This window comes from Etheostoma spectabile, chromosome 16 (genome assembly GCF_008692095.1).
Source record: "Etheostoma spectabile isolate EspeVRDwgs_2016 chromosome 16, UIUC_Espe_1.0, whole genome shotgun sequence".
Classification (NCBI taxonomy): Eukaryota; Metazoa; Chordata; class Actinopteri; order Perciformes; family Percidae; genus Etheostoma; species Etheostoma spectabile.
Genome location: NC_045748.1, coordinates 1,963,696 through 1,978,821, shown reverse-complemented (window position 1 = coordinate 1,978,821; position 15,126 = coordinate 1,963,696). Strand labels below are relative to the sequence as shown.

Genomic DNA, 15,126 nt, shown 5'->3' with positions numbered 1-15,126 from the left:
AAGGGGGCCGAATAATTTTGCACGCACCACTTTTCAGTTTTTTATTTTTCTAAAAAAGATTTAAAATATCCAATAGATTTTGTTCCACTTCACAATTGTGTCCCACTTGTTGGTGATTCTTCACAAAAGATAAAAATTTTATATCTTTGTTTGAAGCCTGAAATGTGTCAAAAGGTTGAAAAGTTCAAGGGGGCCGAATACCTTCGCAAGGCACTGTAAGTCTAACTGACACAGAAAAACAGGATGAACCTCTGCATTCGCACAAACTCCAGCAAAGGGGCACATTCCCACGGACGTCTGTGTGTTTATTTGTGCTTTAGAACGTGTAAGGAACCTAGCAAACAACAGCTGGCGGCTGTGGCATGTGTGGCATGGATGTAGAAAAAGGATGACACACCTTATTTAGCATATTAGATGAACTACTCTTACCAGCATACAGTATTAAAAATTCTAATATCCAACCTACCAAAAAAAAGGTATGTACAGTCACTTTTTCAAAAAGTTAAGATTGACTAAATCATATTAGGGTTACACTATATTTTGTTTAATCTACAATGTAATGTGCGCATGCGCAATGGTCACATCGCATGACGTTGTGATGTTGACGCTAAAACCTTTTTGCTGCTTGATAGAAAAGTAAACTTTCACCGTTCTCCTTTTACATTATTACCGTCCAACAATTTCCCTTTAAGACAGGTAGCCATGTGGGCAGCGTGTGTATGTGACATAATGTTAGTCCAACAGGGTTTATTGTTATGGGAAGTGAGGCTCTCCGCGTGTAGAAAAGTACTGTGACACATACTTTTCTATAGTAAAGCTACAGTAGTCAGTGTTTTATGTTCGCTGCACAGACAAAATATATCACCTGATTAATGCAACGTTGTCACGACGTCTCATGGCCATTTCTCACCGCATAAAGCTGCTACCAGCCAGGCTAAAGCTAATATAGTTAGTCTAAAGAAACAAGGCGTCTGTCCCAACTAATGTTACAGTTTGGAGCCATGATGATGGAAACGTAACACTAATCTACTACAGAAGCCTGTTTCTGATACGACATGATTTACACTGATTTAAGTGTTCTTGGATACACAATGTGTTGCTACTGTGTGCCATGCAGGTCTGCATGCACAGCAAACCACCAATCACAATCAATGTTGATCAATTTATCTAACAAACAAGCAGGCCCCACTAGTCAACCACAACCTGAAATTTAGAGGAAGCAACAGTCATGCATTATTAATGTTATTCACTTTAGCCTGGATTGATATTATATTAATAGACTGGTGTCATATCAGTCAACCAGCGTATTTCTACCTAATTTCCCTCTCCAAAATCACTTCAGAAGAGTAACATTAGTTACAGCACTTACTTTCTTTGGTAATTGTAAATTATTAAAGTTCAACAAAGAAACGTTACACATAAGAAAAGTTCCTTTTTCATTTTGGTTTTCTATGTAGATGCACTCCCTTATAACATCACCCCTGTAGTAGAGAATGATTTATTATTTCAAAATAGAGCTATTTATGTCATCTTGAAAAAAATTGTCTTTTTTCATATCACAACATATATTGCATTAAAAAATTAGCGCAATGTCAGTTTTTCCCCCCCAATATTGTGCATGCCTATTCATAGTAGTTCAAACCCATTTAGATTCAATCAAATGCAATGCAACCCATATAGTGTAATGCGTGAGTCTGAGATCCAGTAAGCTCTGATTGTTGCATACGCATTTGCTGCCAGCAAAGTTCACACGCCTGTGGTCAGAGAAAGTTTCATACACAGTTGTGTCTTGTACAATTGACGTTGCTCCACTTGTTTGCTCACTAGTGTCCTCCTCCATTTTATTTATTAGCTTAGTTTACTGACAGGTAAATAGGGCATGCAATAGGTATTGCAGATAGTGAATTCTGATGTGTATGGTCAGGAATTTCAGTCAGTATTTTATTTTTTCCCCATGTTCGAAAAAAGGGCAAATTTAGAACAAAATGTGACAGCCCTAGTACAGATTGACATTTCTGGGAAGCATGTTAGCGCTTGCATTTTGTTTTGGACCACAATGCCAGTTATTAGTGTGCATAACTGCTACCATACCTGCATACTGTGTGCAATTTCTTCACGATCAGACAGGATCTCTGACAGGTTCTTGGTACCCAGGACGTTCCTCAGGGTGGTCTGGGCCAACAGCCGTGTAGCAGCATCGGCATTAGTGATGTTAGCCACAGCCAGAGTAGCATTCTGGACCCGGTAGTACACCACACCATCAACACTCACTGTGACAGAGTCTTTGGTCAAAACCTGAGAGCAGGATAGTGATTTAACACACGTTAGAAAATACAGAGGTAGAAATTGTTTTGTGATGTTATGAGGAAATTGTTCTATGGAACTGTTCAAAACATTTGTATTATTGTCTTATTTGCCAAAAAGTGGTGGCCTATATCAATCTGCACAATTATTTTGATGTCCTTGGAATTACTGTGAATGTGACAAAGTATTTGTTTAATGTAATTGAAAGTGTGCATGTCATACCTCTTGCGGTGGGATGTCGAAGGTGATGGTACGCATGTCCACATTAATAAAGCTGTCAGTGCACGGCAAGATGAAGAACAGCCCTGTGGAATCACAAGCATTCAAATAGTTTTAACAAAGACTAAAGCCACTGTAAACACAATAATGAGGAAGCGTCTTCACAAATGTTTGAAAACACCGGGATGAATGAAATTCTGGCATGAGGCCAAGTCAAGCTCTCTCTTTATAAGACTGCAGCTGTGCTGACAGCCAGGCAAAGCTGCGGATATTTGCAGCTTTCATAAGCCTGTTTCAAGTCACAATGATTGAATTAGTGCATTAAACAATACCAGGCATGTGCCTGAGTGAAGCAGACATGTGCTAGGTGTGCAATCATTTAGCAAACATTAATGCCTCAATGGTTTGAGACTGGTGGGCTGCATTTCCTGTCAAGATATTGTGTATTTAAATGGTGAGATCACAGCCATCTGTTCAGGGGGGGAACGGAAGACAACAGCAGTCTCCTCTTGCCGTTTTTTCATGACATTTGCAGCATTCTCAACGATTACATTTCCTGTCAGACAAGTAAAGAGACCTCAGATGCTCCCACACAGACTCTGTAAACCATCTTGTTGCAGTGGAAAATTCCACAGACAAGCATCCTTGAAAAAGCTGTGCTTTCAATAAACATCTCTGTTTATGGCAGAAGAGAAGTGTATACCGAAGCGAAATGTTCCCCAAACACAGCCTTTCCATTTTATGACAAACTATCCTGGTGAGCCAGTTTCAACCTTAATATACAGGGAAATGTTCGAAGTCACTAAATGTAAACAGCTGTAGGTGGAGAGGGAGCCAGATTATGAGCGTGAGGGTAAGGGGCATTACAGGAAACCAAATGCTGAATTCAACTTTGACGTTGGCTCCTCCAGCTCCTCAGGAATGTGAAGTTTGCTGGCAGAGAGCTATTATTACTCCATACTGTCATTTACAGAGTCCCATGGCACTCTGAGGAGTCACATCTCAGCATTTTAAGAGGACACTGCCTGGTTTTTAGATCCCGTAAAACAAGAAATCAAAGATAAGAAGACAGTGAGTTATGAGATGTATGCAAATTATTGCTCATGGGAGTTTTTTTTCCTTAAACAAATTCACTGCCTTTCAAAACAAAAAGTCATATCACTGAGAATAGAATGATTAAATAATTCAGACATTGAACAGAAACGTAATGCAGACATATGGCTCTGTGGACTGGGAGCCCACATAGCCCAGTGAACTTGTGTCTACTGTAAGTGGTAGCATGCCACTTGGTTGAACTTTGTTATTATTATTAGGCCAACACATTTTTAGGTTTAATTTTTTACCATGACTTGCCTTTTGTCATCCTGCCAAGCAAGAAGGGGATGGGTGGGAAAGCACAGTAAGGCCCCCCCCCTCGTGTGATCCTCCCTATGCTTTCTTTTAAGAATTTTTAGCAGCATGGCTTTGAGGATTGTGGTTTTGAATAAAATGTCTCATCTACTATTGGATGGATTGCCATGAAGTTTAGTACAGACATTTATGTCACCCTCAAGTTGAATTTTAATTCCCTCGGTGATTCCCTGACTGTTTCTCTAGTACCGTTATCAGACCATATGTTTTCTTACCAATACCTTGCTTAAATAATCAAATACCTGCAAAGTTAATAACATCTTCATTAGTTATAGCTGTACTTAGTGTTTAATGCCAAGTAGCTAATGTTGGCATGCTAACATGTTAAAGTAAGACTGTGTATATGATCACAACTGCTTAGCATCACCATGTTAGCATTGCCATTGTGAGCATATTAGCATGCTGATGTTAGCATCCAGCACACTGCATAGCACATTTAGGAATTCCTAGCAGACACTAGCCACTGTAATTTAGGTTTAGAAGGTTGACAATCAAAAGAATTGCAAGCAACAACGAATATCGGGCCCCCCAAGCCCACAAACTCAGTACAGTAGAGGCTTTGCGTGTTCGGACAGTGACGCTTTTTAATTTTTTTTTATTTTTTTTTTATTGTTTGGCTTTATACACCAGCACTGAAATTATGCAATGACGACAAGGTTAAAGTGTCTGAATTTATGCTTTAAAGGGATTGTTCATTCATGTATTTTGAATACACTAACTATGGATACGTACCTCATTTAACCCCAATTTAAAATATCCAAATCCTCTCTATGGTTGTTTAATGTTTCATATATTCAAAGTGTAGGACTATATTTAAAGAAATCCTCCAATTTCAGGACAATGATCCTAAACATACTAATAAAAGGCAGCCACAGAGCTTTCTATGGCCAAGAGTGGAAAAACTGTCCAAGTCCGTCAAATAACCTCAATCCAACCAATCATGTGTTTCACCTCTGAAGACTAAAGACAAAGAGCCCCTGGAACAAGAAAGAAAGGGCTGCAGTAAAGGCTTGGCAGAGAATCTGCCAACTGTCTGCTGATGACTCTGTGTTGTTAAGTCTGTATCTGACTAGCTGGAGAGGGCAGTGAACTACAGTGCAGAGCCAAAATTTGACAGTAAGTGAATTAACTGCATTAGAGACAACAGACAGTGGCCTTATAGTCCTGTTTGTTCACTTGGGGTCTATAACATCATCTTGCCATGAACATACGGCCCAAACAATGAGTGACGGATGCACTGTATGAATATATAATTGTATTTAAAAGCTGGTTGATATGATGAACATACAGGAAGTCAGTTCATATTTTTTTTTGGTTTATGCTGCCTGTAAGCCAGTGGTTTACATATTCCGCTAAATGCCTCTACAAAAATAAATACAAATACCATATAAAAGAGGGGAGGAAAACGCCAGTTTAGAAGCTTTAGAACATAAAACACTGCAAGTTTACATTTAATGAAACTGAACTTAAGCATGTTAAACAACTGGTCCCAGAGATATTCTAGAGGAAGTTCTTCTTCTATGAAGCAGATATTATAACGTAATAAAGTAAGACGTTTATCATCACACAATTCACAATATCTTCAAGGCTCTGAACCAAATAACATTTGGTTTGTTGAGTTTCACACTGCCTATTCAGCAGCAGTAGCAACGGGACTTGTACGTCAAACAAATGTCAAGACAATGAACATGCCGTTCTTTAAGTGATGAAGATGAGTGTAAGATAATCACGTGGGACATACATACACTGCAACCATGTTTGAAGTACATTTGGAGAGTGTAAACATGTATATAACAGGTGTATATAAAAACATTTCTGACCTGGACCTTTGGCTCCCCCTCGCAAAATGCGCCCCAAGCGAAAGATAATGGCTCGCTCGTACTCCTTCACAATCTGTGTACCGAGACAAAGACAAACCACATAAATGGCTAGTTATGTACTCATTTTAGTTCAAAGTAAACGCAAGACAATGAATACACATAATACAGGGGATGAGCCTGCAGTATAAACTCTAGACTGAATAAACAGTAGGCCATCCCCAGTAATTTACTGTACTATCCCAGCTAGCTTTGCTTGTAAAAAATAAAAGGTGCATTTGACCAGCAGCTGACCTTAATACACATCCATATGGAGATGGGCAGAGTAACCAGCATGAGAAGAATGGAGAGCGCGACCAACAGCCAGCCACACAAGCCAATGTCAGAGTCAGAATGCTCCAAAGCTGGGGGGAAAAAAAGACAGATAATGCACTAAAATAAATTCCATTGATTTTAAATCATCCGTGGAAATATATATTCTGAATTTAAGATATTTGTAGGCAGTATTTTCTTTCAGATTTGACTCTTCATTTTCTGTTGCTAAAAATACATTTCTAATCCAATTATGCATCAGATCAACTTTTCATCCATCTTCTTTCAATGTGCATCTTTAGTGAGGTTTAATGTAACCTCCACTCACGGCCACGTACACACACACACACACACACACACACACACACACACACACACACACACACACACACACACACACACACACACACACACAAGGCACTTGTTAGACTTGTTAAGACTTGTGGGTACTATATCTGCCTTTCATGCAACATTTGCCAGAGTCAAAATCAGCGGACATGCAACCATTCAATGCATAAGATCCGTACCTTCAACCTCATACTCATGCGTGCTTGAACCTATAGACAAAATCATATGTCAGGGCGCCATTGAACGACTTACACTAGTGTAACAGTAGTTAGCTAGGTACAAAATAGTTAAACAGTAACCGATAATGTTACATGGTATACATACTTCACTAATTGTCCCGGATTTTTGCTGATGCTGCTTTTATGTCTCTAACGGTACGTCACTGATAATATAATCAATACTGATTATACCACAGGGCTTCGCAAGCTGATCCCACCCTGTGACTCAGGGTATCCAATGGATTTCAGCTACAAGGTTAGCTAGCTGTCAATTCCTAAACATCACTAGAATTAGCTGGCGTTTCAAGATGTCAATGAACAGTTTTCACCTAAAACGGACCCATGTATCTTCACCGAATAACGTTAACAAAAAAGATAACCTCAAAGAAACAGAAGCTGCTTATCCAAAGCGTATATAGTTTTTTTTTTTTTTAAACAACCACTGTTATTCTATTATTTAAAAAGGTATTTTTGTTTCGAGTTGGAACATTTACTGTAGCTAAGGACTCATGGCACGTTACCTTTAACGTATGTTATCTTGGTAATATTAGCTAGCTTGTAAGTAGAGTGGGCAAATTTACGTCAGCTTTAGGTGGTCAATGTTAGCTATTATGAGCTAACCATAGAAATAAAAATGGAGCTAACATTAACTGCTAACGCTACGTTTGATATGTGCTTCCACACCAGGTAAAGTCTAAGCTATATAACGTTAGCATTAATGGAAGAGTTAAATAACACTAGCCTTCACTTTCGATTAGTTAGCTAGCTAGCTAGCTGAATGAATACTGGTGCCCTCTGTGACCAAGCTGCCCAAAATAGCACACTTAACGTTAACATTATAATGTTAAAGTGAGCAAGGGTTAACGTTACCTGCTTGACGTTCTCGTCTTCTGTCTTCTTCATTCTTCTTCCTCATTGCAACTCTTTCGTTGTCTGAATCCATAGTTAACGCCAAATTAAAACAACGGTAAACCTGTCGCTATGTTTACTGGACCGACCGTGCCCCAATTAAGCTGCTGCTGAAGAGGGGGCCTGTTTTACCCTGAACAGAGACTTGTAGGTGCTGTGACGCAGACTGTCTCATAGACTTTGGTTCTACATCCATGCATCTATGGAGCCAATGGGCGTGGTTCAGCCTTCAATTATAGTAGACCAAATTCATATTTCGTCATCCCCACTGCACGCCCCTGACGCCTGTTTTGGCCATAGACTGTATATTTATTAACGGTCTATGGTTCTGGCACTATGTAATTGTGTAACTCTGGGGAGCAGGTACAATCCATGGATGTATTAAAAAAAAAAAAAACTGGAGATAGCGTTTGAGGTGCATGAAGCCACATAAGTTAAACTTCCTCAGTTAAAAGCATCTAAAGGATCGGCGTTGCTTCTGCATCATGGGGCTCATAGAGCAGGCTCACCACTGGGACCTCTGAGCTGGCTACTTCTGGTTTAGCGCTCCACTAGTTTCGCATTAGGCTCGTTAGAGATGAGCCACGTCTGCGCAGAATCAATCACCGGAGATAGCCGCCCGTTGCATGCCGGTTAGATTTGTGTCCGACTTACCAAGTCCACGAAGCGCAGCTCCTAAGGCGCCATTTTAATGCTACAAATCACTCACCCGCCGTTAACATTCCGTTGACTGACATTCATTTTGGCACCACTTTGACAGCGAATAATCTTACGTCTGAAGCGTTTAAAAACTTTCTAAAGAAATACGACAATGTATAAAAAGCTCCATTACCTTATACCTCACGTTGTGATTTTTGTAAAATAGGCTAACAATTGAATCATAACCAAACGACTTACTGTCGCATAGTCAACAAGTCATTGTATTGTCAGAGAAGCTTGTAGACTGTTTTGACTTACATTAGCTGTTAACTAGCATTTTTAGTTAGCAGTAATTAGCCTGTGTCTATGTTATCTCCTCACGTATACCTACGCTCTCCATTTCTGCAAGATACAGAATGATTGAGATTTCTCTTGGAACAGCTACCAGAAGACTTACAACTTTCAGACAGCTTGCTCACGTCACTTCGGCGTCGGCAACCTCAGTTGGGATTTAAATTACCGTTTGTCTGATTTCAAGGCTTATTCTGTACAGAACACATGTTGTGTGGCTGACAGTCACGTTTAGAAGTCAGAGAGACTAAATCTGTTCAGATTACGGATCATATACAGTCTGTTGTTAGTTAAAATAAGCCTTTTGAGAGCTACTCTGTCATAATTAAAACTGTAGACTGTGTACAAGCTGATATGTGGGTCTGATAACATTTTATTAAATCGGAATCGTACCACAGTGTTTCTGTCACTTCCTGTTCAGCATGAAGGCTACAGGAATCTGGTGGAAACTGTCTGATTTGAGAGTGAATTTTTGTCACTGCCCCCAGCTGCTGCAGCCTGCACTCTACTTTACAGGCGAGGCGCAGCTGCGAAGTAGCTTAGAAATATACTGTACCCTATACATGCAGCAGGCACTAACACAATGTTCTGTGTTAAGGTCAGGCATTTAGTCAATTTTTAAAGACTTTCCCAAATACCAACAGTGCTGTGTGCAGTGGGGTTGTCTTCTCTGTGGCACCTGGTATCTAAATTAGCCAGCACTTTAAACTGGCTGATATCAGCTGGCTATTTATAGGCCACTGTGCAGAATTAAGTTAACAGGTGAAAGCAGCGTCCATGTCCAATCAGTAGCCATGCCTGTTTCTATACAGTTTCAGAGCATGTTTAAAAGGTCCCATGGCATTAAAATGTCACTTTATGAGTTTTTTTTTAAACATTAATAAGCTCTCCCCCAGTGTGCCTATGGTACCCCAGTAGCTAGAAATGGTGATAGGTGTTAACCAAGCCTCGGGTATCCTGCTCTGCCTTTGAGAAAATGAAAGCTCAGATAGGCCAATCTAGAATTTTGCCCCTCATGAGGTCATAAGGACCAAGGTTACCTCCCCTTTCTCTGCTTTAACCACCCAGAGAATTTGGCTCAACCATGAGAGAGAGACATCATGGCTTTGAAACTAGCAAAGTGGTAGTTGGTCAAGGCCACCCCCTCCACCTTGCCCCCCCCCCCCCCCCCCCCCCCCCCCCCTCCTCAATAGCCACAGACTCAGAAATGGCACATACTAAGGAAAGCTCATTGTGGGACTGGCTCTAGAAGCTGTAATTCTGCACCAAGGCTGAATTTCGAGAAAGAGACCTCAGATACGGTATTAGGGGACCACTAAGGTCTATATAAAAACATCCAAAGAGCACCATGTCATGGGACCTTTAAGAAAAATTGGAAACTAGATGTATTTTGGTTTGTCACTTGACTTGTGGTAAGTGACAAAAAAAATTTGAAGAGGCTGCAGCAACAAAAAATCTTAAGAACAAATGTGAAGCTTCAAAATATATACATAAAAACACAATGAGCGCTGTAGTCATGGGAGTGAAAATGGGCATTACATTTTTTTGGAAGGAGTGTAAGAAACTTTCAAATAAAGCATGTTGTCATTATTAACATGAAACTTAAAGGAGAATTCCAGTCAATTTCAACATGTAGCTCTGTTGTTTGTACATTTGGAGTGCTGTCAGTAGCAAGAAAAATGAAACCAACCGGTGCTGTCTACACAGAGTTATCCTCCTGCTAGATTGTGCACCCAACAGGCTTAAACAGGGCAAGTTTTAAGCTTGTTTTTAGCCTCTAAACATGTTCAAAATGTCAATGTGACAGAAAGGCGCGTTTCAACTGGCGCGGAGTTCACCAGAAACTAGGAAATAAACAGAGATATGTGCACTGGCTGAATCAACACAACCTTTATGCCTGTCTGTACTCTACTCTACTGCAGTCAAATTCACTGTGTTCACTTGGACTGCACATGGGTAGGCACTTGTAATGACATTTTGAGCATGTTTAGAGGCTAAAAACATGTTTAAAACTTGCCCTGTTTAAGCCTGTTGGGTGCAAAATCTAGCAGGAGGATAACACGGTGTAGACAGCACCGATTGTTTTCATTTTTCTTGCTGCTGACAGCACTCCAAATGTACAAACAACAGCTACATACTGAAATTGACTGGAATTCTCCTTTAAAGTTTCATTATTCATTTCATAACAAACCAAGTTTGTTTTTCTTTCAATTTCTTTTATTTCATTATAGATGAAAACGCATTCAGAAAGAAGTATTTATATAGAAATCCGGCTTTAGTGACCACTGGTGTCAGGATAGTCTTCTATGTGGCTGCCTAGAAAGCTGGTCCCGGTCAGGCTGCCTATCAGTCTGTAAGCTGGGCAAATATTGCCCACAAACACTCCAGTCATACCTTTTGTAATGTGCTGAAATGTTTATTTAGTTAATCCTAAAGTCATGTGGTTCTTCAGTTCACTTTGTATTGTTTTCTTTAGTTTGCAATCATTTATAATGTAACTGAAATTGCTGTTTAATAAGAGAGTTACCCTCAATCAAAATAAATTGTTATCAAACTGGTGCAAATAAAGAAAATAAAAATATTTTTTTCTAAAATTATCACGGTAATTTAAATCACCATAGATATCCCAACAGCACATGCACAAGCTATGATACAAATGCTGAGGTTATAATCACAACATATGAAAAATACATAGATACCAAAGCTGATTGATCTGTAAACAACAATTTGAGAATTGCTACAGTGACTTTTTTTTCTTCTTCTTCTTTTTTAGATCAATCCATATTTGTAAGCCCCTTTAGGCTCAGCACCAACTATTACAGTGACAGACCCACTGGTGGAGTTCAGGTGGTGGCCTGCACAGAAAATCCAGGCAATTCCAGTAAGTGTGATTATCCTGAGAAAGCGAAGGGAAGGTGGCTATGCATGTTGGAGTGGTCTAGAGCTCCATCCCATCTAATCCTCTTTTAATTAGGGTGAGAGAAAACGCGGGACCCCTCCTGGATTAGTCACAGCACATTGACAAAGCACCAGGCTGGGACCAGTGTACTGGACTGGTGGCCAGTGTGGCCTGTTAGGTACAGTGGAGACCCTCTCAAGCGTAAACAAAAAAAAAAAGAATCCCTGTCGTTTCCCTGCGGTTACCTGGAGCTTGGTCTTCCTGCTTCTTTAAACCAAAGTGTCTCTGGTGAACTGGGAGGATAAGTTACAGCATATGATTCACTCATCTCCAATCCTTCCCCCACTTTTCACTTTCACTTGATAGGCTACTATATCTGCGCGGTCACACTTGCTCCCCATTATCCACCCTTTTTGCTAATCCTACAGGGTACTTTGCCCTCCGCGTTATCTCACCCCATCCCTAACTATCTGTCTTCATGCTCTATCTGTCCATTTCTCCATCACTCCTTCTTTTCTTGGCCAATAATGGAGGCTCAGCCTCATGCTGATGGGGATTGTGGTGAACAAAAGAATCAATTAAGAGATAGATAGTTTTTGCGGTCTACTCAGATCTTTGAAAATGTACATTTATATAAGCCAGTTTAATGTAACATGGTGCAAAGTGATACAATCAATACTAGATTACAAGTTATTACAGTGCTTAAGTGCTTCCCGTATTTCCCCAAGGGGATAAATAAAGATTCTATCCATCCATCCATCCATCCATCCCAAGGTCTACATGCAGAAGAATGTAAATGCAAGTGGCTCACGCACATATAAATGAATCTATGTTCTGTAATAGTTTAAAAATAATTGTGAGTCAGAGATGCTTTAGTATCTTCCAATGGGAAAAATCAACTGACCATATAAAATGAATCCCATCCAAAAATAGAGACAAACATGCAGCTGGCATATATGATATGAGTCTGTATGTGACATCTTTTCTGCAGGTGATGCTGTGAAAAGCCTTTGTGGATTGATAACATGATGTATGAATTCATCATTTCCCCATGAATAATAACTGTCCAAGACCATCCGCATACAGTGTATTGTTTGTTGGTTGTGTTCTGAATGTGTGAATGCAGTATTTCCCTACATGTTGTTCATATCAGATCAGTCAGGAGATTTTTGGAGATTTTATAAATGGTACATACGTGACTGGAAAAATTACTTTGACCAATCAGTGAAAACATGAGAACCAGGTGTTGCGCTGCTCATTCAGCAAAGTCTGAGTTTTCAATGCCGATACATGCAATCTCAAGATTCTAATTAAATGGGGACATGTATGTGTTTCCAAAATTTGGTGAAAATCTCATCAGTATCATCTGAGATATTGTGTGTGATGTAGCCCTAGTTCTAGACGGCTTGTTTTTTTTGTTCTCGATTGTAGATTTTCCAGATAGATTTATTATGGTACCTCTCAGGCTCTGAGCTCTAACACCTGTTGAGAAACAAAGCTCCCCAAACAGGAGTCTTTTATTTCACTGTAAATGCAAAGCTCACAGTGGTGGAGACTTCTCAGCTCAGCTGGTTAATGCTAAGGAGGATGAGGTGAAGTGAGGTGGCTGGGATCAGAAACGGACAAACTTCAGGAACCTTCAGCTCTTCCTGCCTCTCAGCCTGTAACACTGGGTGGCAGTGTGCCCCTCTAAACACAAATCTGTCACCTTCTGTCTCCATCAGAGGAGCTCAGTCTGTGAGGAGTCAGGTTGCTTTGGAGGATACCTCAAGTGATCTGTCTGCAGATTGTGAAATATCCTAAAAAAAAACCTTTACCACTGTCTAAATAACTGCCCATTATTTGTATTCACTTTTATGCATCCAGATATGAATAATGTCTCAAAAATGAACTTGCTTGCTAGATTTGCACTTGCTAGTGCAAAAAATTATAGATTATTAAACACATGCTTGAAGCCAAAGTAAGGACAACACACATTTAAAGGAAGTTGCTATAAAGTTTTGTTTGATTTAAACTATCAAAAAAAGTCAATTGTATAGAAATAAATCTTAATTTGTTGGTAATCACTGTGAAATGTAGGATTATATATATATATATATATATATATATATATATATATATATATATATATATATATATATATGTATAATATCCTATATATATCCTTTTTGTAAAGCTACAATGGGTCTTGTGAATTCATTTTACAAAACCTATTATAAAGACTTTTGAAAAAATTGATTGGTATCCCATTTCAAATCTGCATAATGTAAAACCCCCAAAACATGCTTGACGTTTGAACCGATTGATTTAAAATGCATTAACAAAAATTTGAAACACCTTTGTATTTTAATCATTTCATTACAAAATATAACTAGACAAAGCTAGTGGTTTATCTATTCTGAACTGACCTTTGAGTGGCATTAGCAGCAAGTGGTAACATTACATTTTGTATAGATGGCACATACCGTGCACTAACCCATAATGCAGCCGTTGTTCTGTTCACTGTATCGGCCATATACGCCGCAGTCTATTATAATCCAACAGGATGACAGTCACAGACGAAGCCGGAGGGATTTATCAACTCTGTATGAAGGAGCAAGTAGGGTCAATTATAAAATCACACTATATATTTTCTCTCCTTTCTGTTTCTGCACAGTTCCACAATTATCAAAAGCTACATAAAAAAAAATCAATTTCCATTATGATATATAATACCAGATTATCCTGAAAAAGTAACAACAACTGTGAATAAGCCTCCCAACATATGATTTTACTCCAAAAGTTGACAGTGAAGATTGAGGCCAGAGAGGTCACAGCGAAGATAAGCTGAGAACTTGTAAATCCTGTCAATCTGTTTTCAAATTACTGCAGTAGCAGCATGCGAGGTGTTGTTTCCGTGTATTATGGTAATGTAATAGCTGAGGCAGGCCTTGGTCTGCAGCTCCTGTTTGTACGCAGGTACTGCGCTCGCTGCGTTTGGCATTCTGCTCCACTTCTCCCACCGAAATGAGTTCTCTCTCTTCCTCTAAACTTACAGAGGATGCGGCGCCCACACAGCTGTTCTCCCCTGAGCTGGCGTACATAAAACATAAAAGGCGAGCCTATATGAAAAATGCACAGAGCGCTGGAATATAATGTGCTTGATGCCCTGCTGCTGTCGGGCAGGCGAGAGATAAAGAGAGAGGCCTGCCCTGGATAGATTCCTTTTCTGCAGAATTCCTTTGACTGCAGGTTTGGATGACTGCCAGTGCAAACATTTACTCACCGCGCTCAATCCGTGGATCACATTACAAAGATTGATTGTTCACTTGCCTCTCACCCTCCACTGTTTCTTTGGCCAATATGAAATCAAATGGGACTCTTGAAAGAGGAAAATCTGAGGGGTAGAGTTGTTATGCACAGAATAAGTGACTGTGCTTCTCAGGCAGACGTGAACAAGCCGAATGTGTGTGTGCATGTGCGTGTGTGTGTGTGCGTGCGTGTGTGTGCGTGTGCCTGTTTCGAGCAAATTCCTCCCATTGTTCTTTTGCAGGTGCTGAAACAAATCAAAATTATTGTAACAGTTGAAAGAGTGGCACATTGCAGTGTGTCTCTCTCCCTCACATCGCCATGTAAATTAGCAGAGCTGCCATGTGAACTTGCAAGGCACACCACATTACACATACATACACACATACACACACACACACACACACACACA

At 39.8% G+C, this 15,126-nt stretch overlaps 1 protein-coding gene across 2 annotated transcripts in view; it reads right to left on the bottom strand.

The window, feature by feature from the left end:
• stom (stomatin) overlaps positions 1-7,739 on the bottom strand; it is a 15,953-nt gene extending 8,214 nt beyond the window's left edge. Inside the window, exons 1-6 of one of the 2 annotated variants that reach the window (XM_032539375.1) lie at positions 7,499-7,623; positions 6,590-6,619; positions 6,045-6,154; positions 5,754-5,826; positions 2,527-2,609; positions 2,092-2,295 (exon numbers count right to left, since the gene is read on the bottom strand). In XM_032539375.1, the coding sequence (XP_032395266.1) occupies positions 2,092-2,295; positions 2,527-2,609; positions 5,754-5,826; positions 6,045-6,154; positions 6,590-6,619; positions 7,499-7,571 (573 nt within the window). In that variant the 5' untranslated portion in view covers positions 7,572-7,623. Of the gene's footprint in view, positions 1-2,091; positions 2,296-2,526; positions 2,610-5,753; positions 5,827-6,044; positions 6,155-6,589; positions 6,620-7,498 lie in introns of both variants that reach the window. The other variant, XM_032539376.1, reaches the window with a different exon arrangement.
• Positions 7,740-15,126: the final 7,387 nt, after the last annotated feature.